The following is a 26,079-nucleotide window of genomic DNA, read 5'->3' on the forward strand; positions in this document are numbered from 1 at the left end:
ATTCTTATAACTTATACAATAGTTAGGACTTCAACAGAAGGAAAATGCAAGCAACAAATAAACAAATTAATGAATGACCATTAAAGTGAAATAAAAATGTATACTAATTCCAAATCATTAAATTATACAATAATTAGGACTTAGGTCCAATGAATGAATCAACATTAAAATAAAATAACTCATACTAATTCCAATCATTAACATTAATGTAAATGAAATAAAATTAAATTAAAATGCAAAAAAAAAATAAAAAAAAAGATTTACTCCTACTTAATGGAAAGAAATTGCAACTGCCCCTGGTTCCTATGAAAAATAAAAAAAGAGGAATTAAAAATTGCACTATTTTAAAGTACAATATTTCTAATACAAAGATGCAACCTGTGTTTTATTAGATAAGGCAAACAATATAAACACTCTGCTCCGCTAAATCTTCAAGCAAACCCGTAAACAGCCAGGAGAAAGCAGAGAAGAGAAAGCAGCATCCCGTGGGAGTTTGCCAGCGCTGGGAAGCCTGAGCGCAGGGTTAAAGGTACAGTACAGCACGTCAACACAGCGTCAAAGGGGCCGTCCTCCTCCTCCTCCTCCTCCCTCCGGCTTTCACTGCCCGCTGCACAATGCTCTTCCTGCCAGCTGAATGCGGCTCATGCAGCGCTGCACATAGAGGAAGAAGTGCTGCTGGCTTTCTTTTCCTCTTTCTCCCTCGTTTCCTTCCCCTCAGACGCTTGTTTTCTCCAGCAGAGCCGGCGCTGTAGTGATTCTGACACTTGAAGGAGGAGCCGCAGAAGCCGGTGGAGGAGGAAAGGCCCCTTCTAGACTTCCCTCTCCAGGCAGGAGGAAAGGAGAGCCATGGAGAGCGACTCGCTCCCGCCTCCGCCGACGTTCAGCCCGGCAGTGCCGCCCTACGTCAAGCTGGGACTGACGGTGGCCTACACCATCTTCTACTCGCTGCTCTTTGCGTTTGTGTACGTGCAGCTCTGGCTGGTGCTGAGATACCGACACAAGCGTTTCAGCTACCAGACGGTGTTTCTGTTCTTGTGCCTGCTGTGGGCGGCTTTGCGCGCCCTGCTCTTCTCCTTTTATTTCAGGGACTGCGTGACGGCAAACACACTGGGACCCTTCGCTTTCTGGGTGCTCTACTGTTTTCCAGTCTGTCTGCAGTTCTTCACTCTCAGCCTCATGAATCTTTACTTTGCACAGGTGAGTTCGACAACAACTTTTTTGTTGGAGAAATTATTTTCTGACACTAAAAGACCTGACCTTTTCAGATGATATCAATCCCTCTTATTTGTCCAACCACCCATCATTGCTATACCATTATAGTTTTTGTTAATATTTTAGGTTAGATGTTCTTTTTCTTTTAATTTTAGCTGAAGTTTTAGTAGTGTTGTTATTTTAGTATTACTGGTATGCCAGTATTGTTTTTACTTTTTTTAATTTGATTTGATTTTTGTTTCATATACTACGTTTTTATTTTTATATTATATACAAATATTGTTTACATTTTTAGTATTATTGGTATGCCGTTACAGTTTTTGTTAATAGTTAAAATTAATAATAATATATGTTTGTGTTTTAAATTAATTTTCTGTTTTTATTTTAATTTGTTTAAACTATAATTATTTAGTATTTAATTAACCCATACATACTAAAATAAGAAAATAATTAAGGTTTAGTATTTTGCCATTTTTGTATTACTGGTATACAATTACAGTTTTTCTTAATATTAATAATATTTTTTTAGTTAATTTTTGAGTATTAGTAGGTTTTAAGACTACAGGTCACATGTACGTTTATGAGAGACATTATTAAAGACATTCAATTGTAAGCAAGAGGAGATATTGTGTCTATAGGTGTGAAGCCAAAATTACTACTTTTTTAAAACAACTTTTTTGTTGGAGAAATTATTTTCTGACACTAAAAGACCTGACCTTTTCAGATGATATCAATCCCTCTTATTTGTCCAACCACTCATCATTGCTATACCATTATAGTTTTTGTTAATATTTTAGGTTAGATGTTCTTTTTCTTTTAATTTTAGCTGAAGTTTTAGTAGTGTTGTTATTTTAGTATTACTGGTATGCCAGTATTGTTTTTACTTTTTTTAATTTGATTTGATTTTTGTTTCATATACTACGTTTTTATTTTTATATTATATACAAATATTGTTTACATTTTTAGTATTATTGGTATGCCATTACAGTTTTTGTTAATATTTAAAATTAATAATAATATATGTTTGTTTTTTAAATTAATTTTCTGTTTTTATTTTAATTTGTTTAAACTATAATTATTTACTATTTAATTATTAACCCATACATACTAAAATAAGAAAATAATTAAGGTTTAGTATTTTGCCATTTTTGCATTACTGGTATACAATTACAGTTTTTCTTAATATTAATAATATTTTTTTAGTTAATTTTTGAGTATTAGTAGGTTTTAAGGCTACAGGTCATAAGGAATGTTTACGAGAGACAGTATTTTGGACATTAAATTGTAAGCAAGAGGAGATATTGTGTCTATAGGTGTGAAGCCAAAATTACTCCTTTTTAAAACAACTTTTTTGTTGGAGAAATTATCTTAAGAAAACTAAAAGAGCTTACCTTTTTTTTACCCTCCTTTTTGTCCAACCACCCACAGTGTTATTTTAGTATTACTGCTATACCATTATAGTTTTTGTTAATATTTTAGGTTAGATTTTATTTTTATATTTTCTTTTTATTTTACTTTTAGCTAAAAGTTTTCTTATTTTAGTATTACCAGTATGCCATTATCGTTTTTTTTACTTATTTTGAATTAGATTTTATTTTTATATTTTCAGTTAATTTTAGTCAATTTTTTTAGTAATTCTTTGTACATTTTCTTTTTTACATTTTACATTTTACAGTTTCAGTAATTCAGTTATTTTAGTTTTTGTAATTATTTAATTTATTTTTTATATTATTTTATTTTATTTATATCATTTTTGAGTAAGTTTGTAATTGTAGTAAAATTAGTATAGCATTATATATATATACACTTTTTAAATATTTAAGATTAGATTTTATTTTTACATATTCTGTTTTAGTAAGTTTTAGTAATTCTATTATATTATTTTTTGTAATACTTATATTATATACTATATATATATATATATATATATATATATATAATATTTTATTTTGTTTTTATAATGTTTCAGTAATTTAGTTATTTTAGTATAATTGGTATACCTATATACACATACATACATACATACATACATACATACATACATATATATATAAAATAGTATACCAATTGTACTAAAATAATATAAATATAAATATTAGTATTACTGGTAAGCCATTGCAGTTCTCGGTAATATAAAAATTATTTTATTTTTATATTTTTTGTTTTGTTGTTATTTTAGTTTATTTTAAATTTTTTCATTTTATGTTTTTTTTTTCTTTTTTTTTCTTTTTTTTTGTTTATTTGTTTTTTAATTGAATTGGAATCGCATTATACCTTTTATGAATTTAAGTCAAATTTATTTATATATTTTGTTTTATTTTAATTGTAAAGTTATTTTATGTTTATAGTTTTTAATACATTTTAGTTTTATTTTTGTTTACTTGCACTTAAATGAAACAAGAGAATAAGAAATGTTGCTAATTATTTATATACTTTTAATTACATTTTTATTTGAAGTAATACATATAAATAACAATAATATTTTTGCCAATTATTACTACAGAAAAAAAAAAAAAAATTCACCACCCAATCAATATCTGATGATAAAATAAAAGAATATAAATCAGATTTAGCTCATTAGTGAAACCCAACATCTTTCATGCAAAAACCATCAACAGCAAAAAGCATCTTGATCTCATTGTGGATTATGCAATCATACTGTACCATATACTGTAGAGAAAACACTCTCTATCCATGATTATTGCTGCATAGATCATAATAATATGACAGTGAAGCCAAGGAAGAGCAGCTTGGGTCATTATTGATTTACACCCACACTAGTGCGTACTGTATGTCAATTCATTTCAATGCAATGTGTATTGTACGTTCTCAAAAAACATATTGTTCCAAAGCAGAGATGTCGCAGTATAAAACTCTTCTTCCTGTTTTATTTTGATCAAAGCTGCGCATGTAAATGAATCACACATGTGGGAGTACGGCGTGAGTACAAAAAAAGAGAAGTGAAATCACTCACTGCGGTCTGAAGCGTTTACACTATATAAAAAAAAACACTACAGAAAAGACTTCTGTCATTTAGTGCAACTATTGTAAAATGAACTGGATTTGGTGGATTTTTAAGTGTAGTTTTAGTCAAGTCAAAAAAGTATAATCCTAGTAGATCCCAGATCTTATGCAATAGTTGTGAACTTGCTGACATGTTTATGATGGAACTGAGCAGTAAACCTGAGAAGCTTTTGCTTTACAACCTGCTGTTTCTGTTATGAGCAAATGCTTGACCAGGGAACTGGTGACTTTTGTGATTCTGAATGTGACATTCTTGGTTTAATAAGTCGTTAGCTTAAATGCTTTATGCATGCAATATTTACACTAACTTACAACTTGTTTTCTGCTTCAGGTCATTTTCAAGGCAAAGTCTAAATATTCACCAGAACTTCAGAAGTACAGGTGAATATGGTTCCAAAACTATCATCTAAAACGACTGTACTTTTGTATCTAAAATATATTTTGTTAATTGTAATTTTCTTCTTTTTTTTTTTTTATAATATATTATTATATTTTATAATGTTAACATCATAATGTTATCTGATTATTGAAAAAATAAATATATATATATATATATATATATATATATATATATACAGATATATACACACACACACACACATTTTTTAAAGATATATATATATATATATATATATATATTGTATATATAATAAAAATAATTATCATCGACTTATTAATATAGTTTATTAAACTAAATTAAAATTTGAATATATTTCATTCTGTAAATGTAAGCAATATCCAACAATACACTGTATGGGTCAAAATTATAGATTTTTCTTTTTTGCCAAAATTCATTAGGGTAAGTAAATACCATGTTCCATTAAGTTTTTTATATAGTTCTTACTGTAAATTTATCAAAACTTAATTTTGTAAAAAGTAATATGCATCGCTAAGAACTTCAACTGGACAACTTTAAAGGCAACTTTCACATTTTTAAAAAAAAATAAGTATCACTGACATATTATTACAGTTTAGTAATATTTTATATTGTTTAGATTTTTTCAATTTCATTCTTTCATTTCACTTTAAGTTTGCAATTTTGTTTATATATATATATATATATATATATATATATTTTTTTTTTTTTTTTTTTTTGGACGACTTTAAAGACGATATTCTCAATTTTTTCCTTTTTTTTAAGTATCACTGATATATTATTATTATATATTATTATAATTATTATTATTTATTATTATTTAAGTTTAGTAATATTTTAAATAGTTTAGATTTTTTCAATTTCACTTATTCTCATTTCACTTTAAGTTTAAGAATTTTGTTTTTATACATCAGGTTTTTTTTAACAACTTTAAAAGCGATTTAAAATTTATTTATTATTATTATTTTTTTTTTTTGCACCTTCAGATTCCATATTTTTTAATAGTTGCATCGTGGTCAAATATTCTAACAAAACAGTTATTTATTACACTTACAGATGATGTATAAATCAAATTAAAAAAAACCTCACCCTTATGACTGGTTTTGAGTTCCAGGATCATATTTTTATTTCACATAATCAACATGTTTATTTTTATTTTTTTATAAGTATCACTGACTTATAAATAGTTAATAAATATTTTAAATTAGTTTTTTTTTTTTTTCAATTTCACTTATTCTCATTTCAAGTTTGTAATTCTGTTTAAATATATATATATATATATATATATATATATATATATATATATATACATATATATATGTATTAGATTTTTTTATATACGTTAATCATATGTTTTATTTCAAGTAATGGACTTTTTTTTTGTTTTTGTTTTTTAGGGTTGTGTTTCCATTGTAGTTTTCTATAATAACCCCAAAGTTTCTGTAGTATACGAGAGCTTTACTCAGCGGTGTGTCTCGTCAGGTTGCCGCTGTACCTGCTCTTCCTGTGCATCAGCATCATCTTCCTGCTGGTGAACCTGACCTGTGCGCTGCTGGTGAAGATGATGAAGGCCGACACAGAGACTGTAGTGCTGGTGCGCGTGGCCATCAACGACACTCTGTTTGTCCTCTGCGCCGTCTCACTCTCACTGTGTCTCTACAAGATCGCCAAGATGTCTTTGGCCAACATCTACCTGGAGTCCAAGGTAACAAAACACAAATACACAAAAGACAAATTAAAACAGATGAAAGCTTGGTTTACAGCAAGATTAAAGTCAATATGAATACTGTACATACATTACAATATATACTGAATATGATAGGTGTGTTTTGATTCGTTTTTTTCATTTGCAAGTTTTTGTACACAAATAAATTATCCATTTAAACAGGCAAAGCATTTTAGTGAGTTAACCAGAAGGAAATGGCCTCTTTAAAAACACAGCAGCATGGAAAAGCATTTACAGTGTATTTATCCATACATCATCTTGGAATTTATTTTGGCTTTCAGTCTTAGAAAACATATTCCCAAGTCCATTTTATGTCTATATAGAGAGGCTGAAATGGATTGTGGGACACTTTCCTTGAACTTTTTTGATTTAATGCATATCAGGGTTATTATCGTTATCTAAAACTAACACAAAAAACATTAAAAATCATTTTTGTTACTTGAAATTAAATCAACATTAATTGAAATTAAATAAAATATAAAAAACGTAAACTTGCTTTATTTTAACTAGTTGCCAAACAGGATCATCATAATAAACTAAAATTAAAAACATCACAAATAAATAAAAAAACACATACAAACACATACCAAATTTACTACAGCAACTAAAATTAAAATAAAAACAGAAATATTAAAAACTAACACAAATTGTGTGTTCATGTGCACATTGACTATCACTCTAAATAAACTAATACAATCAGATACAACATTTTCTCAAATATTTATTACAATATACAGTATAAGTTACTGATAAATTTAACATTCACTTCAATGGAATGAGCTGGTAACGTTTAGCTTTCAACTAATGAACTGTCACCAAATGAACTGTAGTGCTCAAACTAGTTCAAATATAGTAAATTAAGCTACAAACTCTATCATAATGCACAAAGTTTTCATCTAACATGTATTTTTGAGGTGCAGCTTGTCATATTAATGAAGTGTTTTCACTAGTTAGCATTAGCAGTAAACCGGTTATCTTACCTGAATATGTAGACTTGAGTTGGATCTTTGGAATGGAAATAAGGATTTTTTTTTCTTAACATCATACTTTTATTCATCAACGCTTATTTCAGTTAATGTCATAAAACTACTAAACTAAGCCGGTAGTTGTAACGTTACTGACAACGAGGTTTAAACATGGCGGAAGACGCGAAAAGAGAAACAGACAAAACGAGTCATTTACGCTGGAACCGCTCTGATTGATTCAAACTTGTGATTTCGATCGTTCAGTTCAAGCGATTCACTTGCAAAAACAGATCAAAAGAGCCATTCCTCTTCGAATGTCCACATCGCCTGTAATGATTTTAAAAAGCACGCCACTAGTGATGGGTGAAACAGAGCTATTGAAAACTTCGAATCAATTACACTGTTGCGTCGCAAAATTATTCACTTTTTCGAATCTCTCCAAGCGGATCGCGAATCGTGAATCATTTGATTCAGATCAGGGCGCGAATTGCGAATCGTTGTTCGGAATCAGAGCGCGAATCATTTAGTCAAATCGGAATTTCGGAGCGCAGATCGTGAATAATTTGATTCAGATCGGATCTTCAGAGCGCAAATAATTTGAGTCAAATCGGAATTTAGGGGAGGGGTCGGGAATCATTATTTAGATCGGAACTTCAAAGTGCGGATTGCGAATAATTTGATTTAGATTGAAACTTCAGAGGAGGTTCGCAGATCATTTGATTCAGGTTTGAACTTCAGAGCGTGGATCGCAAATCATTTGAGTCACATCGGAAATTCGGAGTGGGGTCGGGAATCATTTGAGTCGGATCGGAACTTCGGAGCGCGGAGCGCGGATCATTTGAGTCAGATCGGAAATTCGGAGCGCCAATCGTGAATCATTTGAGTCAGATTAGAACTTTTGAGCTGGGACGCAAATCATTTTGCAAATCATTTGAGTCAGAACGGATCTTTGTTTACTCAAGCCAGCTAAGTCATTTCCGGTCAACTGTACTGTGCCGTAATATGTGCGCACTTTTGTTCGTTTTCTCTACATAATCCATTCACAATCAAAGAAAAGTGTTGTTTGTCTAAGAGGACCAAACGTCCATGTACACCGTTTCAAGAATGACAAATGCCAGTTTAAAAAAATACGCGAGTAAATCAGCTAAATATGCGCGAGTCAATGCTATGATTGACAGTAATAACCAGACCAAACAAATGACAAGCTGATGTCAAAAAAAGAGCTTAAATGATTCAGACTAATTTCACAGTAACAAAACTACAGCAGTAGCAAGTTTGTGTTGGTTAAATATAGGCTATTAAATAGCTTTTACAGTTCAAGATAAAACTTAAAAGATGTAGTTATTAAATTTGATAAAATATTTCAAATTCATATTGATTCATATTGAGTGCATTAAGTACTACAATTTATTATACTAGTAATTATATAATAAATCGAAAAGCAAGACGTCTTGAAAAATATATAGGGATTTTAAAAGTCAGCTTCACAATAAATAATTCTCTGCTGCCATCTATTGGTTATATGGGTAATTCCATAAATAGACGTTGTTTTCCGATGCCGTTTTTATGAATGAAAAGTGAGTCCTTGAAGTACATTTTATTTCACAGCTGTAGAGTTAGAAAAAAAAAGGCTTTAAAATATTGCAAGATTTTAAAAATGTGTTCATGACTATGAAGGCAAGTTAGTGATTATCAAGAATACGATTAAGATGTCCTTGAAGAGAAGTATCGCTAGCTAGTTAACGTTAGCTTAAACACGTTATGATAGTGTATAGCTGTCAGCATTTAAATGTACAACTATGCAGATACAGAGAGTACGGGATTGCCAGGCTCCGCATTTAAATTATATGTTGTTAAATAATATGAAACTGAATGTTCATGCCGCATAACATTGTTTATAATGTTGCAATTATAATTTTTCTCAGTTTCTGATAAGAACGAGGCAGTAGATGAGTCTCAATAGCATCCACCTAATATATAGCACATAGAAAATGAGCTTCAGCGGAAGTTTACGAGCTGGCTTATCTTTATGCGGAAGTTCTAAAGAACGCTCCGTGCATAAGGTCAATTGAGTCAGACCGGATCTTCGGAGCGCCGATCGCAAATCATTTGAGTCAGATCAGAACTTTAGAGCGGCCCCAGGTTGCGAATCATTTCGCAAATCATTTCAGTCGGATCTTAGGAGCGCGGTTCGCAAATCATTTGATTTAGTCTGAAACTTTGGAGCGGGGTCGCAAATCATTTGAGTCAGATTGGAACTTTAGAGCTGGGACGCGAATCATTTTGCAAATCATTTGAGTCAGATCAAATCTTTGGTTCACGAATCAATTGAGTCAGACCGGATCTTCAGAGCGCCGATCGCGAATCATTTAAGTCAGATCAGAACTTCGTAGCGCGAATCAGAGCAGGGTCGCGAATCACTATTCAGATCGGAACTTTGAAGCGCGGATTGCGAATCATTTGATTTAGAACGGAACTTTGGAGCGGGGTCGCAAACCATTTCACGAATCATTTGAGTCAGATTGGATCTTCGGAGCGTGGAGCACAAATGATTTGATTCAGATCGGATCTTCGGGGTTGTGGGTTGCGAATCATTTGACCTAGATTGGAACTTCAATGTCATTCACCTGTTTGACAATTTACCACACAGAGACATTTTGATCAGATTTTTTATGTTCATCCAATCTCATTTTGTAATTGATTTTTTTTTTTTTAAGATTTTCTTTGGATTGTTTGATACTCAAAAGAGAATATAGGTTAATGCAACTTAATTTATTTTTCTTGCTAGCTAAATTTCACATACATAAAAATGTACTGGCTCTAAACCTCTTTTCTTTATTATAAGTTGATCTAGACAAGTAAACTATAAAGTTCTGTTAATCCTAAAGCAGTGAAAACAGCATCTCATATTCATTCTATGTGTCAAATGATGTAAATCTATTTATTTATTTATTTTGTTAACCTGGCAACACATCCCTTATGAAAATTAACCATGGTTTTACTACAAAAAAAAAACATTGTATGGAGAGATTTTGTCTGCTGTTGTCAAAATCAAACCTATGCCCTTGACAAAAAATATCAATAAAAACAATAATATAAAATCTCAATGATACTAAAATAACAATGTTGCCAAGGCATCTTCTCATTTTCATTTAATTTGACATAAAATACTAAAACTAAATAAACTAAAATGAATAAAAATGACAAAAACACAAAACAGGTGAAAACAGCAATATTTGATGCTAAAATAACACTGATGCATATTGCATTAATCAGTTAAAACAGATAAACATATTACATACAGGGTTGTCAAACATCAACATCAAACCAGTTATAAACTATATCCAGTTCATATCGTTCACTTTCATTCTCATGATGGTAAATGTAAAACAAGATTACATTAGTTAATGTTAAACTGAGTTTAGTTTAACAGTTAACATGGGAATACTCCCATGTAGTGAAATAGATCAAAGTCAATGTGAATCTTTGTTTAAAAAACTAGTATATATTATCCGCTGCATAAATGAACTGAATAGTGTTTTTCGTACCAAAATTGAGTCTGAGATGAATGTCCCATCTCGTCTTTTCTGTCTAGGGTACATCCGTGTGTCAGGTGACTATAATCGGAGTGACGGTGATCCTGCTGTACACGTCCCGTGCGTGTTACAACCTTGTGGTGCTGGCACTGGCAAATATCAAGAGCATCAACTCATTCGACTACGACTGGTACAACGTATCAGACCAAGTATGTTCAATGCAATTGCTAAATTCCTCTTTTAAACAAAAAAATGCTATCAGCTGTATGCAAAGTGACCCACATTCAGTTTTTGACCACTGAAAAAAGATCCCCTCATCTCTGGAATTGAACTAAATATGTGACCCTGGACCACAAAACCAGTCATAAGGGTCAAGTTTTGAAATTGAGAATTGAGAATACTTCATCTGAAAGCTGATTTGATGAACGAATGTTAGGATAGGACAATATTTGGACGAAATACAACTATTTGAATATCTGCAATCTGAGGGTGCAAAAAAATTGCAGAAAACTGCCTTTAAAGTTGTCCAAATGAAGTTCTTAGCAATGCATATTACTAATCTAAAATTACATTTTGATACATTTATGGTAGGAAATTTACTAAATATATTCAAGGAACATGATCTTTACTTACCTAATGATTTTTTGCATAAAAGAAAAATCAAAAAATTGGATGCATACAATGTATTTTTGGCTATTGCTACAAATATACCCATGCTTTTTATGACTGGTTTGTGGTCCAGGGTCACACATGGCCTTATAGATAAAGATAGATACTAAAAGACAAGTTTGTTAAGCACCAGAATCAAAAAGAATATTAAGACATCTTTAATATTTCTTGTAAAAAATTTGCTGTAGTTCTGCAGCTGGTTGCCAGTAACTTACTGTAGATTTTTAATTTATGTTATTTACTGGCAACAGTTTGTTCAAAGTTAAATGAACATTAAACATTAACAAGTCTTTGTCTTTACAGAATAAAACTATAAAATAACAACCTACTGCAAAGCATTCTGGGAACCAGAAACCTTCATCAACCTTTTTCTGTTTTTTTCCTTCAGATTTTGGTTCCCAGAATGCTTTGCATGAGGCTGTTATTTTAGTTTTATTCTGTAAAGATAAAGACTTGTTAATGTTTAATGTTCAATTAACTTTGAACAAACTGTTGCCAGTAAATAGCATAAATTTAAATCTACAGTAAGTTACTGGCAACCAGCTGCCAGTAATACTGTAATTTCTACAGATTTTGTTTACAGTGTACAGTCATTTAAACTTTGGATAAACAACACGAAAAGTGCTTTTTCCCATTTTTGAACTGTCACCATTGGCATGTAATGCCACAAATATAACTAAAGACTGATTTTACTAATAGACCTGCCAATCTCTGTGTAAAACCTGTGGATTATTCATTATTTATGTATTATTTGTTATAAATATACATCCATTGCTTTTAATTTCTTTTTGAAATAAGAACAAAATTTTAAAAACAAATAGCTGTCACAGAGAAAGGGGTGTGGTTACAAACGAGATAACAAGGGGGAAATACAAATATGGGCATGACTAAACCAATAGGAAACAAAACCAAAGGGGACAACACGGACTAAACCAAATGCATAGGAAACATGGGGGGAAAAACACCGGGAAAACATGACAGACAAGACTCAAATCCTGACAATAGTTGGGGGACTTTCTGAAATCTGGTTGATTTGACAACGAATGAGCCTTTTTGTTTTTTATGATTATTAGTGTATCATGATGAATTTAGCAATTTTGCTAATTTTTGCAACTGCTAAAATTATTTTATTCTTTAGGCAGATCTGAAGTCAACGTTGGGCGATGCTGGATATGTGGTTTTTGGGGTAATCCTGTTTGTTTGGGAGCTGTTGCCCACTTCACTGGTGGTCTTCTTTTTCAGAGTCCGTAAGCCGGCTCAGGATCGGGTACGAGATTTAATATAACCTTAACATACACTCTTAACAGCGATGCCATAGAAGAATCTTGTTTGTCTAAACGGTTCCATAAAGAACCTAACATCTGAAGAACCTTTCAGTTTCACCAAAGGTTCTTTGTGGCAAAAGAAGGTTCTTCAGATTATAAAAAGGTAAGAAAGAGATGGTTCTTTAAAGAACCTTTGCCTGAGAGTTTCTTTGTGCAACCAAAAATGGTTCTTCTATGGCATCGCTGTGAAGAACCTTTTAAAGCACCTTTATTCTTAAGAGTGTACAACATTTAAGTTACCAAACAAAAGTTTGGGGGTCAATAAAAAAGTGATACTTTTATTCATCAAGCATGCATCAGATTGATCACAAATTGTGTCAGTAAAGACATCTTTGAAGAATCATGTGACATTTAATACACTTAAGAAAATTCAGATTTGATCACAAGAATAAATTACAGTTGAACAGATATTCACCCAGAAACAGCTATTTTAAATTGTAATAATATTTTACAATTTCCCTGTATTTTGGCTAAATAAATAAAACCCTGGTGAGCAGAATAAAACAGATTTCAAAAACAAAATAAAATGTACTGACCTCAAACTTTTCAATGGTAGTGTACATGAAATCTTAAAGACTCTCTCTTTGGCTTGTAGAGTGTGTCAGTGATCCCCGGCCACATGTTCTCATCTAGAGCTTATTTCTTTGACAACCCGCGACGATACGACAGCGACGATGATCTCGCATGGAGTATCATCCCACAGAACATTCAAGCCAGGTATGACAGTCAAGTTTCTCATTCAGTCAGAAATATATCACAAATATGAAATCAAAATGTACCATGATTGATAATCTACTCCATGCTTTCTAACATCTAATAGTTTAGACTTTTTTTTAGCAAGTAAAAAGCTTTTTAACTGTACCAATATTTACCATCAGCAAACATTCCACCTTTACTGATTTTTCAAAAGTAACCATATGAAATTACACAATTCAGCTGTAAATTTCAGTGAAAAGTCTGTCTTAATTTCATGCATTTAATGCATTAAGGCGAGGCACAACAGGTGAATAGGGTAAAAAAAATTACTAATAGTTATCTTTTTACTTACCCAGTTGATTGATTACATGGATAATTGCAAACATATTTGTATTACAAGTTTTCTAAAATGTTAGGTTTTATTATGCAAATGAGACATTATATAATGAAATATGCACTAATTTGCATACATTTCTACGACAAAAAAACTTTCTTTAATTTTTTTGACATTAGAGTCAAATGTTTTTACAGAGGGGATTGTGGGCATCTCCTTTCTCACGCCATAATTCAGAAAAAAAAACTTATACACTATATTTTTTACAATTTTGGGGGGAATAAAATGTTGTATAAAATCAAGCAAATTATATATGACCAAATCCCTCTGTAAAAACCTTCAGGATATAGACAGGAATAAAAATGTCAAGTTTGGTGTGTGTAAGTGCTACAGAAGTGGAGATTTATAGCTCAGAGTAGGAGAAAGAACTCATTTTGAGAAAACAGCCTTTAAAAATATGGATTGCAGTTGAAATCTAGTGACACAAATAGATAAAGTGCTATAAAAGAGACACTTAACACTGTCTTTTGGATATTTTCTTTCCACTAGTCTGAAAAAACACTTTTTGAAAAAGCAAAAAGCCCAAAATCTCAAACTTGACAGCTGCATGAATAAACAGCGTTTTTCCTTAATTTGACTATAATGGTTTAAATACATGCTTTCATTCACAGTCTTACACCTGACAGCTATGACTGGGGTTGTCGAAACAACAGTTTCACCGCATACGTTGAAGGTGAAGAGTCTCATCTAGCAACGGAGGAGTTGAACCCCTACTAGAACATTCCTAATGAGGAGTTGTATTGTTTTGCACATTCCCCATCACTGATGGGTAATATTACATACCACAGATGTCTCTATCTGTATTTATTAGGGAATTTCAATATAATACAGCAGTACGACTCTGGAAGCAAAACTACCAATCATTTTCTCCAAAAAGAAATCAATATTCCTGTATTGCAATTACAGATTTTTAGAATGATTCACTCACTTCAATGATGCACTGCAAAAAATAATGAATTCCACATCCATATATGTTCTAGACAGTAATACTTGTATATTTAAATATTTGTATTTGTTTTAAATATTTGTATTTTTGTATTTAAATATTTTAAATATTTAGATTTAAACATGAACCTACAATTTCAATAGTCATTGATTCAATAGTTTTATATGGTGCAGTTGTTTTTGATTCGATTACTTGCAGTGCCTCATGGGAAGAGTAATGCATTGCCTAATTAAAGAAATTAAATATCATTTCATCAACAAATACAAACTGAAATCCCTATGGTGAAAATTAATGGGAAAAATATTTTCCAGAATCAGTGCTGCTGAAAATGTGGCCGTTCATTGTTTTTAAAAGCATTTTTATGCCAGTAGTTCTCATTTAAGATGTTCAAAACGTCTCTGAATTGAGTTTGCACTGTCGATTATATACGGAAGAATATATTAAGTATACTAGATGAGTATGCTAACATTCCTAGTTTTTGTTGCTATTTTTGTATTGCTGCTCCATAAACAAAATCATTATCATCATATTTCAGTTCTGTTCAGATTCGGGACACAAGCCTGTTTAACAAAACCAGATGAAGGAAATAATTCATTTCATATTTACTTGGCCTGAACTGTGAAAACATTATTGATACTCTCCCATGGAAAATATATATTTTTGGAGATGTTTTTCTATAGACAACTGCAATATAATGCATTAACAGAATGATCACTATAGACAAAACAAAACATGGATATATTTTCAAATGTTTAGAAGTAAATGAAGGAGTTTGGTTTGTTGTCCATTGTTTTTATAAATGCATTTTCAGTGTTTGATTGTACAATTTGTAGCTTTTGCACTTTGTAAGACTTTGTCTGACTTTGTTTTCTATATTAATAAAAGAAAAAAATCTATATACAGACAATGAGATCACTTGTCTAGAGACTGAATGAAACCTATTGCAGATTGACACAATTGTTTAGTATTCCATCACTTGCTCACCAATGGATCCTCAGCAGTGAATGGGTGCCGTCAGAATGAGAGTCCAAACAGCTGATAAAAACATCACAATAATTCACACCACTCCGTTTTTCTAAGAAACAAATCCATCGAGACGTTTTTAACTTTAAACAGTAGCTTCCAGTAGCTTTTCGTTTTTAGGTGAACTATTCCTTTAAGAAACACGTGGTGTCTTGTACAGTAAACAATGGCAGTAATGTTGTTCTTAGCCATAATATACTCATTCATATCTTTTTCTTTAGTCAAACACTGTAACTGCTCGTCCATTATAAAAGAGTGTTGTTTTGCATCTGCTTGTGTCTAATGCCTCTATTCATTCAGATGTACAACAGAGCATTCATGCTCATGTTATGGTAAATGAAAGCTACTTACATAAGCTCAAATCTGCAATAAGTAAATATTATACAGTAGTTCAAATGGTATTACAAGAGATATATCTCAATGTTTACTCACCTTCATGTTGTACTAAATCCATATGATTTTCTTTCTTCTGAGGAGCATGAAAGGACAAATTCTGATTTTTTTTTATGCTGCTCTTTTCCATGAAAGGACACACACACAAAAAGAACAAGCAGCACTATAAAATAAATGTTTAGTTTGCAAAAAAATAAAACGTTTACAATTAAAGTGTTTACATTTTACATTGTTATTTTTTTATTCATGCTTTTAAAATAACGTTTTTACATTTGATACAGATAAAACTAAACCTTAAGTCTCTTGCAGAGTAATCTTAAACAAAAATACAAGTTCGGACAAACCCCTCACAGTGAAATCAACGCGATACTAGCGACACCTAGCGAACTAGAAGAGCATTTACACCCTACTCTGTGTTGGGATAAGAGTAAAAGAAACCATTTAAAACGACGTCAAAATATACCTAGAATTAGTAATAAAGGTTTCGTAGCAGAGATTATTGTTCAAGTATTTCTTCATTATTTAGGCGTTTGTCTAATGAATTTAAATGAGCTTAAATTAATCATCAGCTCAATGAGGGATTGTTTGCCTACATAAAAATATGGGATTTTTTTTAACATGATGGACTGTTTCAGATTGAAAAAATAAATCAACACAAAATTGATAATACTTGCTTTACCAAAATGGCTTCACTTTTTTTAATGATGATTAAAGAAAAGATTTCACATTACTCAATATTGCAGTTTGGCTACATTGCCAACTTCAACTCTGAGAAACATTATTTTTTAGTTGCAATTACATCTATGATGTAAATACATTACAGAACAACATTACAGAAATGTGAAATTATCTTCACGGTTGTAAAAGTAGCCTCACAACATCATATTATAGCCTATATTTAAAATATAGGCTACTTGAAGAAATCTAGTAAATCTAGTAGAAATCTTAAAGCTATTCTCACTTTTTGTCTATAAAGTCACTACCCAAAGTATACATTTTATATAAGTTTATAAATTAACAGTGTTGGGGAAAGATACTTTTAATAGTAATGCATTACAATATTGAGTTACTCCCTAAAAAACTAACTAATTACGTTACTTATAGTTACTTTTTATGGAAAGTAATGTGTTACGTTACAGTGTACTTTTGCGTTACTTTTTAAATCTGGGCAGGGCTTGCTGGTTTGTTTTTAATACAAAAAGTTCTATTTTTGGCAAATGGAAAAGCCCTTTCACACAAAGCCTCAGGCTTAGAGAAAAGTAAATTCATGTCTGTACAGTAGACCGCAGAAGAAAAAATGTCAACTCTTCAGCAATAAAAAAAGGAAAACAAACGTTAGATTATCTTGAGTCATTTTTGCTTATTAGTATGGATGAATTGGATCATCGAAGTTCGGCAGCAAAGACATCGGTTCATAAAATGGGATTAAATACATAAAGGATATTTGTATTACTTAACATTTAATTATTGCAGGTTTGTGTTGAATTTGACTGTTTTTATTCATTTTGAAGAACACTGTATCTGTTTTTTAAGTGAGTGAGATGAATTAATGCATGTTCGCATTTATTCTAGAACTAAAGTTACATCTTACAATTTCTCTCAACATGGGGACAGGAGAGCTTTTAATCAATAAATGGGGGGTGGAAGTAACTGGCGTTACTTATTTGAAAAAATAACTCAGATATTTTCCAGTCAATTAAACGTTACTTGGAAAAGGTAATATTATTCTGTAACTTGCTTTACTTGTAATGCATTACCCTCAACACTGTATATTAATATATCTTAATCAGAGACTATTAAACAGTTCATTAACTCAAAAAAACAAAAAAAAGTTGTTGCTTGTCAGAAGTACTCTGTGGCAGTTCATTCTTTTGAGTGGACCTGACTGAAGTGCTGAGGCAGTGTCTACACGCAACAATCTCAGACCGTTTTCTGGCTTAACAGATCCTGATCCAAAGAGAAAAACCTATCCAGGTTTTCTTTTACGTCTTTTGCATTTGGCCTGTGCTCTGGTGAATATGACAGCATCTCCATGATGAATTTACTCTGAAGAAAATAAAACAATTAAAGTTACAGGCTAAACTCGGCCCAATCAGAATTTTATTTAAAGTAAATTCAAGTTTCTTACTTCAGTTGGACATTTGTCACTGAACATTTTTGGAAATCTTTTATTTCTCAGATCTGGCCACAGCTGCAATACCAAAAAATGAAAGAAAGAAAGAATACAAAACTGTAAAGATACATTTTTTGCAAATCTGCATAATGACTGTCATGAAATACTACTGACCATTACCCTCTCCATACCAGTAGATATTTTCCAGATCATCTCAAACCATATGAGTCCAAGGGGGAAAATGTCTGTTTTCTCATCATAATTCCTCTTATTTTCCTAAAGTAAACAATGGTATTTATTTTATTAGTATTATTTTATTTTATCGCAAATACAACACACAAAATACATTTATATGAATCTAAATGTTAAAATATACAATGCAAAGGTGACATTTGTATGTCTTTTAAAAAATATTAATAATAAACAAATTTTGTTTGTGTGGCCCCCTGGTGGCTTGGCGGATACCCATACAGTATAAACAAAACAGGTACTGCTACTGCTATTGTAATCTTTGGCCCGGTTTCTCAGACAGGGCTTAGACTAAACCAGGATTAGGCCATAGTTCAATTAGGACATTTAAGAAATTATTTTTAAACTTGTTAAGAAAAAAACATTACCGATGTGCATCCTACGACAAAGGCACTGGTATATTTTAAGATCAGTCAGTGCAAGTTTTTTTCAGTTGAAACAGCTCAGATTTACATTTTAGTCTAGGATTAGGCTTAAGCCTTGTCTGTGAAACCGGGGGTTTTTAATCTAAATATGTCAGTAAAAAAGCATGACCTGTTCAGGACTCATATACGTTGATGTCCCTCTGTTTGATCTCTCAATAGGGTCACCATTTTGATCAGTCTGAGTCACCACCAGTCCAAAGTCTCCAATCTTCACTTTGCCATCAGCGCTGAACAGTATGTTATCAGGCTAAAGGGAAATGGGAAAGTACACATGGGTTAATATCAGGGTTAACGATAAAATGCTTAACCATTCTCCCAGGAACTAAAATGAAATACCTTCAAGTCTCTGTGGATGAGATTGTTTGCGTGGATGAATTCCACTCCAGTGATAATTTCATAAAATATTTTATGGCTTTCCACTGTAGTTCTTTGTTTTCGCATATCATTTCTTGCCTTTATCCAATCAGTCAGATTTCCTCCCTCGCAGAAATCCATCTGAATAAATAAGTAAATCCTGCTGTTGAAATCAGAAGGAGAAAGAACAGTCAACTCACATGGGTCAATGTTTAACATTGTGAAGTACTGTCTTAAAGGAACACTCCACTTTTTTTGGAAATAGGCTAATTCTCCAACTCCCCGAGTTAATAAGTTGATTTTTACCGTTTTTACCGTGATTAGACCAATAGCATCGCGTTCAAAAATGACCAACGAGTTTCGATATTTGTCCTGTTTAAAACTTGACTCTTCTGTAGTTATATTGTGTACTAATACCGGCGGAAAATGTAAAGTTGCAATTTTCTAGGCCGATAAGATTAGGAACTACACTCCGAGGAAGTTTGCTGCCGTAATATGGCCGAAGCAGGCGCAGTAATATCACGCAGCACCTGAAATTCGGTCACAATTTCAAGAAGCCGGTCACATTGGAAGTTACCTAGCTGGGAACTAGATCCGTTACTCGATGCTATTGGTCTCATAGGATTCAATGATCTATGCTAAGCTATGCTAAAAGTGATATCGCCAGAACAGGAGAACGGCTGAATGGATTTCAAAACGGTAAAACTCAACTTATTAACTTGGGGGGAGTTGGAGAATGAGCCTATTTCCAAAAAAAGTGGAGTGTTTCTTTAAAGGATACACTTTTTTTTCAAAATCATACATTTAATATTTTATTTTTATTTATATATATATTTTTGCACTAAATCATTCGTAATTTATTATATGATTTTCCACTCTTTTCTATCTTTTTTTTTTAACATTAAAGGGGTCCTATTATGCTTTTTCACTTTTTGAATTTTAGCCAGTGTGTGGTGTGTATGTTTGGGCATAAAAAAAAAACATCTGCAAGTTACAAATCTCAAAGTCCACTCCACAAAATTTTTCAAGAACTACAATGAATGGCTCCTTTGGACTACAGCGTTTGTTTTCCAAATGCTATGATGTCACAACACAGTCCATTAGAATATCATTCAAATAAATCGCGGAAATTCAAATCGTTGGCGGGTGGGAAGAGACGAGGTGGGGATTCGCCTAACTTAAACAATGTAACATGGACAGCCGCTTCTGGGTAGCTTCAGCTTAAATGCGAGCCAGTGGCGGTTCTAGACTACTGTAACTGGGGGGGCCAGGCAGGGGCCACTTATGCTTTTAGGGGGCACGCAAACATTTGTTATGATAATTTTTTCAGTCATTTTTCACTTTTTCATTAATGTTTTATTCATTCATTCATTTCATTAATTAATTTAAGAAATTCATGTTACACGTTCTTTTGCAGCAGCTAATTCTTTGTATAGACCTTTTTCCTGAGTAAACGATGAGCGCCGCCATTACGAATTCTAACGTCAGATTGAATGCTTTTCTGTTTCCCATTTCCATAGGAACCCATTCAAATAGCGTCCATCTGTTTTAATGTAGCTAACGTCCGCTGCTTCGTGTCATCTACACACTCATTAAAGTGAGGCACTGACAAATGACGGGCATTGCGACATTGCCAAGTGATGGCGCTATGGAGCCATGTGCTTTTTAAAAACATTTTAATAGGTTTAACATTAGTTTATTAGCTCGGAATACACCCTAATTTGACTAGAAACAATGCAGACCGGAAATGCAAAGCATTCTTTCAATTAAGAGTCCGTGTTCAGGAAAAATGTCTATACCCACGAGTCACGACTGCTTTAACTTAAATGCAGATTTAACATGCGCAACACACTGGAAAATATATGTCAGTATTTTAATATGATGTGTAATGATATGCATTTTCATTATATTTTACAAAATATTTTCATTACCTGTATGATGTAACGTTAGACCTTGGCTGTTTCGGAAATTGCCCCTTATACCCTATTCACTATTCCCTACATTAGTCCACTCGTACAGTTCACTTGATGGAGTGAATGAAAACGAGTGAGTGCCACTGAAGGACTGCCGCTTTTGCATAGTATTGCTATAACAATCATTTAAAACGGACAGTTCGAGTAGTAAGATTAAAGGATTTATCTTGAACTATGTCAGGGAATTTACGTATAAACCCTGGTTAAACAATTTAACAGTTGTATGTATTATGCAGTGGACAAATGCGCTGTAAAATGAATGGATGGATGGATGATTCAGCTGCGGGCGCCATCGTCTGGCGAGACGCGGGAATTCAGTCGGCGCATGACTCTAACAGTGCATTATGGGTTATCTCTAGCTGTTGAGCGTACATCGGTTGTACACTCGTTTTTGCGGTGCATTGTGGGATTGAATGAGTGCACTCGGGAATGTTCACTATAGTTTCGAACACCACTTAAGCTGGCTGTCCCCTCAAATAGTGCCCTATTTGAGGGTATAGGGGGCGATTTCGGATACAGCCGTAATCTCGTTGAGGGCACACAGACTCGACATTGTTGTGGTCTTGCTTGCGTAATCTTTTCCGTTTTGCACACAAGCATCATTACTGTCACCTGCAGGACAAACTGTGTATTGCACCCGAAAATGCTCGGTTGTGGTAAAAACTTCCAGAAACGATTCCAGATTTAGGGGGCCAGTGGGGTGGCCAAGTGTGCTGACGCAGGGGCACTGATGCGAGCATTGACTAAAGTGTCCGCGAACTGCTCCGGTAGCTATGCTGGAGCTGCACTGTTGATGTGTGCGAAATAGAGGGTCAAAACACATGCGCAGCCATGGCGGATGTAAACACAAGCAATGACTAGAGCGACGATCATCGGTTGCCACGTCTGAGCCAAGCTGTAGATGTGTACAGTTTGTGGGAAGAGATTTATTCATCATACAATGTAGATAGCTTCACTTGCCTTATACTGGAGCTGGTTTCAGGCAGGTAAATAATCAAATATATAAGCACAATAATGATAATATCATGTATCAGCGATCTCACAGGCTGATGATAGGACCAACAGTACTGTAGCGGATTATTTCCTCACCCTCCATGCATCTTAGGTGTATATGACTTCCTTCTTTCAGATGCATGCAATTACTAAGAACTAATCGAGCCATTTGTGCCTGCCTGGGAAGAAAGCTTTTGTGATAATGTAAATTATGTGAAAAATAATGCGTTTTCCGAACCACCAAGCATGAGAGCATGTTCTAGTGCACCCCCAAAACAAAATATAGACTTTTTAAAAGAGCATAATAGGACCCCTTTAAATAAGGTTATATTGTAACCAAGCATCTGCAACTGTGTGGCCCATTAGTGTTTTTTAGTTGTGATGAAATATGCCTCAGATTTATGCTGCCAAAATGATAGATTTTTAGTTTACATGGCATGCCTGATCATGATTTTAAAAAAGGTTGTTTTGTTGCTGTGAATTTTGCATGAGTAACAATATTTCTCAGGGTTTGTGTCTGGTTTAAAATAGTTTAAACCTCCACCTTTCAGTAACAGCCACCTTCATCACATTATGACAGATTCATAAACCAATTAGTGTTGAAATGTGCCACTTTTAATCAGTAGATGCATTCTCTTTTTTAATCTTTAAAAGTAATATCCCCTTTTCAAATTCAAGTCATTCTCAGCTTCTTGTCGGTGTCACTTCCGACATCTGAGCCGCTGAAGATGCAGAGGATAACGTTACTTTCGTTTTTCGATCCCGATCTACTAAGCGTCTATGTTCGTGCAAATTGTTCCTGATGCAGCTTCATCCACAGAAAGAGTGAGTATAAGCGTTTGTATGCATCTTTGCAAATGGCGTTTCTTAATAATGTGCTAGTTAGCAAGTTTCACAGCTAAATATGGCTGCTAAAGTAAACATTACGGCTCATCATCCCACGGCAGAGAGGGGCGGGGCCAGCAGAGCTCATTAGCATTTAAAGGAACATGCAACAGAATAGCTCGCTCTAAAAAGGGCTGATATTGCCAAGGTAAAGAGTGTTTTTTACACTACCATTGAGAATTTTTAACCAAAGTATGTTATAGACTTCGTATTAAGACCCTAAATAATCATATCAACTTGCTTAAAATGGGCATCTGATGACCCCTTGTAAATGTCTCATAGAGCAGTAGAATAAACAAGTGTTTCATAAGAAGACTGCTGAACATACTCTGTCACACCCAGACTTTCCATTCCTGATTTGTAATCATCATCACCATTCCTCTCTCCACAGCTGAAAGTCACTACATCTGATGAAGAACCTGATTTGCTGAACATAAAATAGAGAAACGTCACTGTTGAGAATCAATTAATGTTTTATAAAATGTGACCCTGGACCACAAAACCAGTCTTAAGTCGCTGGGGTATATTTGTAGCAATAGCCAAAAATACATTGCATGGGTCAAAATTATTGATTTTTCTTTTATGCCAAAAATCATTAAGAAATTAAGTAAAGTTCATGTTCCATGAAGATTTTTTGTAAAATTCCTACCGTAAACATATCAAAATGTAATTTTTGATTTGTAATATGCATTGTTAAGAACCTAATTTGGACTATTTTAAAGGTGATTTTCTCAGTCTTTTTGATTTTTTTGCATCCTCCGATTTCTGATTTCAAATAGATGTATCTCAGCCAAATATTGTCCTATCATAACAAACCATACATCAATAGAAAGCTTATTTATTGAGCTTTCATGATGTATAAATCTCAGTTTTGTCAAATTTAACCTTATGACTGGTTTTGTGGTCCAGGGTCACAAATGTGTTGAAGACTCACTTACTTGGACACTTGGTTTCTCTCTTGGATTGACGTCCAGTCGTCAGAACCTGGCCAGCAGGTAATGTAACGCACTATGTTTGGGTGATCTAGTCGGGCCAGTGCTTTCACCTCAGAATCAGCTTTCCTGATTGAAAGAAATTATTATTTTTTTTAAAGTAATTGTGCCAGATAATCATGACAGTTCTTTTGTTTAAAATAAGATATGACTTTATGACTTGTATATACTTACCTGGTTAGGTTGACCCTCTTTACAGCGTAGATCTTGCCATCATATTTATGCTTTACTTTATAAACGCAGCCATAGCCTCCTTGACCAAGCTCTGCGATCACATCAAAACTATGAGACAACCTATAGATGATAACACACATGTCAAAAGCAATAAAATCTTTATGCATTATCCTTAATTAATTAAACAAGACATAAAACTGTCAGGTCTCGAATGCTTACCCTGAAACTGAGTCCAGTCCTTGATCACTGGGATACGAACTGGAACTAATCAACAACAAATCATTTTTAAATTATTTTCCAAAATACTGGTACACTAAATACAAACAGTTAATATAAATCACTACTGTAAGCATTTTAATAAAATACACAAAACAAACCTTTCTTGGCTAAAACTTTCATCGCTCCCCTCCTCATTCAGAGACCAGATCTCGCTTTTGATACATTTCTTGACTTTCCCCTTCTTCTCCATACTGTACATTAGATTGTTGATGGTTTGTTTTGTCTGTCCCAGCTCTCTGGCGATATGAAGAGCTTTCAAACCTCCTGACCTCATCAGCAGATCCTCCACAGGTTTCTCCTTACTTGTTTCTGTCGTCGTCTGAGACGTTCGCTCTGGTTTGGGGGTCAGTTTGAGCTCATTCTTCTTCTCCATAAGGTCCCAAATAGAAGTATCTTCGTTCGTTTTGAACAGCTGATTTGATATCTTTAGGTTGTGCAGATGTTTGTTCACAGTGGGTTTATCGAGTCCGAAATGTTGAGCAATGATCAACGCCTTGCATTTGCCATTTTGTCTCAAGAAGTCACAGATCTTTCTCTCCATTTCAGTGTCAGCAGACATTTTGCTTCAGTCCGAAAGGTTTTTAATAGAGTTCAGATTCTGTCAGATCGTTGTCTTCTACCTTCTCTGGTTGGTCTTTTTTAGCTTTTTGTCTCTTTGTCACTTTCCTCAGCTGTAGCTGAACTTCCAGACTCGCCCAGCTCAAGGTTTCGAATCGTAGCTATCATAAACCTTTATTACTTAAGTAAACAGTAGGGGAGACCGGGTGTTGTAACATGGGGATAGTTGTAACACTGTCAGTTTGATGAATCAGAAAGGAGCTGTGGTGATGTCAATATCATATACTCCATTCACATTTTTAATCTTAGAGGAGAAGTGGTATGTAAGTGTGAGCAACATTGTAGATTTTATGACCAAAAAACAGATTTTCAGGAAAGAAAGTAATTTTTTTCATTAAGAATATTTTTTTTTGCCTAGCAATCATTGTGTTCCAGATACAATTATGTAGGACTTACATAAACTAAAGTAGCTGTTTCTCTAATTTAATTTGATACTTTGTATTCATGCTAACTTAAATCCCACCTAAAACTGTTTGCTATGTTATGGCTGTTCGGAGTGGGAATAGTTATAACAGTTCATTAAAAATGTTACAATCAACTCCTTATGATGAGTCCAATGAGTCCAATGAGTTTTCAATCAAATCCTCTCTTGAGGCAAAGTCATGTGAGGTTTTTGTTGCACATCAAGGGATTAGTAAAATGTGTTTCCATCATAGTTTATGGACATTTTCTTATTGGATAAAAACACTATCCGCCTCAAATGAGCATTTGTTCTCATGTTTAGAATGTATGCTTATCT

General features: G+C 33.2%; 2 protein-coding genes across 2 annotated transcripts; one reads left to right on the forward strand and one right to left on the reverse strand.

Annotated features, from left to right (window-relative positions):
• Positions 1 to 621: 621 nt before the first annotated feature.
• Positions 622 to 14,726, forward strand: LOC141326107 (G protein-coupled receptor 137Ba). Its single transcript, XM_073834806.1, has 7 exons — positions 622 to 1,197; positions 4,568 to 4,617; positions 6,095 to 6,317; positions 10,899 to 11,048; positions 12,647 to 12,775; positions 13,429 to 13,550; positions 14,535 to 14,726. The coding sequence occupies exons 1-7, from the start codon at positions 847 to 849 to the stop codon at positions 14,638 to 14,640; spliced, it is 1,131 nt and encodes a 376-aa protein (XP_073690907.1). The 5' UTR covers positions 622 to 846; the 3' UTR covers positions 14,641 to 14,726.
• Positions 14,727 to 16,575: 1,849 nt separating this feature from the next.
• LOC141325817 (interferon-induced, double-stranded RNA-activated protein kinase-like) lies at positions 16,576 to 25,281 on the reverse strand. The gene is made up of 10 exons (XM_073834547.1): positions 24,821 to 25,281; positions 24,663 to 24,689; positions 24,444 to 24,563; positions 24,216 to 24,338; positions 23,606 to 23,704; positions 19,409 to 19,589; positions 19,182 to 19,319; positions 18,573 to 18,674; positions 18,414 to 18,476; positions 16,576 to 18,331 (listed from the first exon to the last, which is right to left on the reverse strand). The coding sequence occupies exons 1-10, from the start codon at positions 25,279 to 25,281 to the stop codon at positions 18,206 to 18,208; spliced, it is 1,440 nt and encodes a 479-aa protein (XP_073690648.1). The 3' UTR covers positions 16,576 to 18,205.
• Between the last annotated feature and the right edge of the window lie 798 nt (positions 25,282 to 26,079).

The sequence above is a fragment of the Garra rufa genome, chromosome 2 (genome assembly GCF_049309525.1).
Source record: "Garra rufa chromosome 2, GarRuf1.0, whole genome shotgun sequence".
NCBI classification, from domain to species: Eukaryota; Metazoa; Chordata; class Actinopteri; order Cypriniformes; family Cyprinidae; genus Garra; species Garra rufa.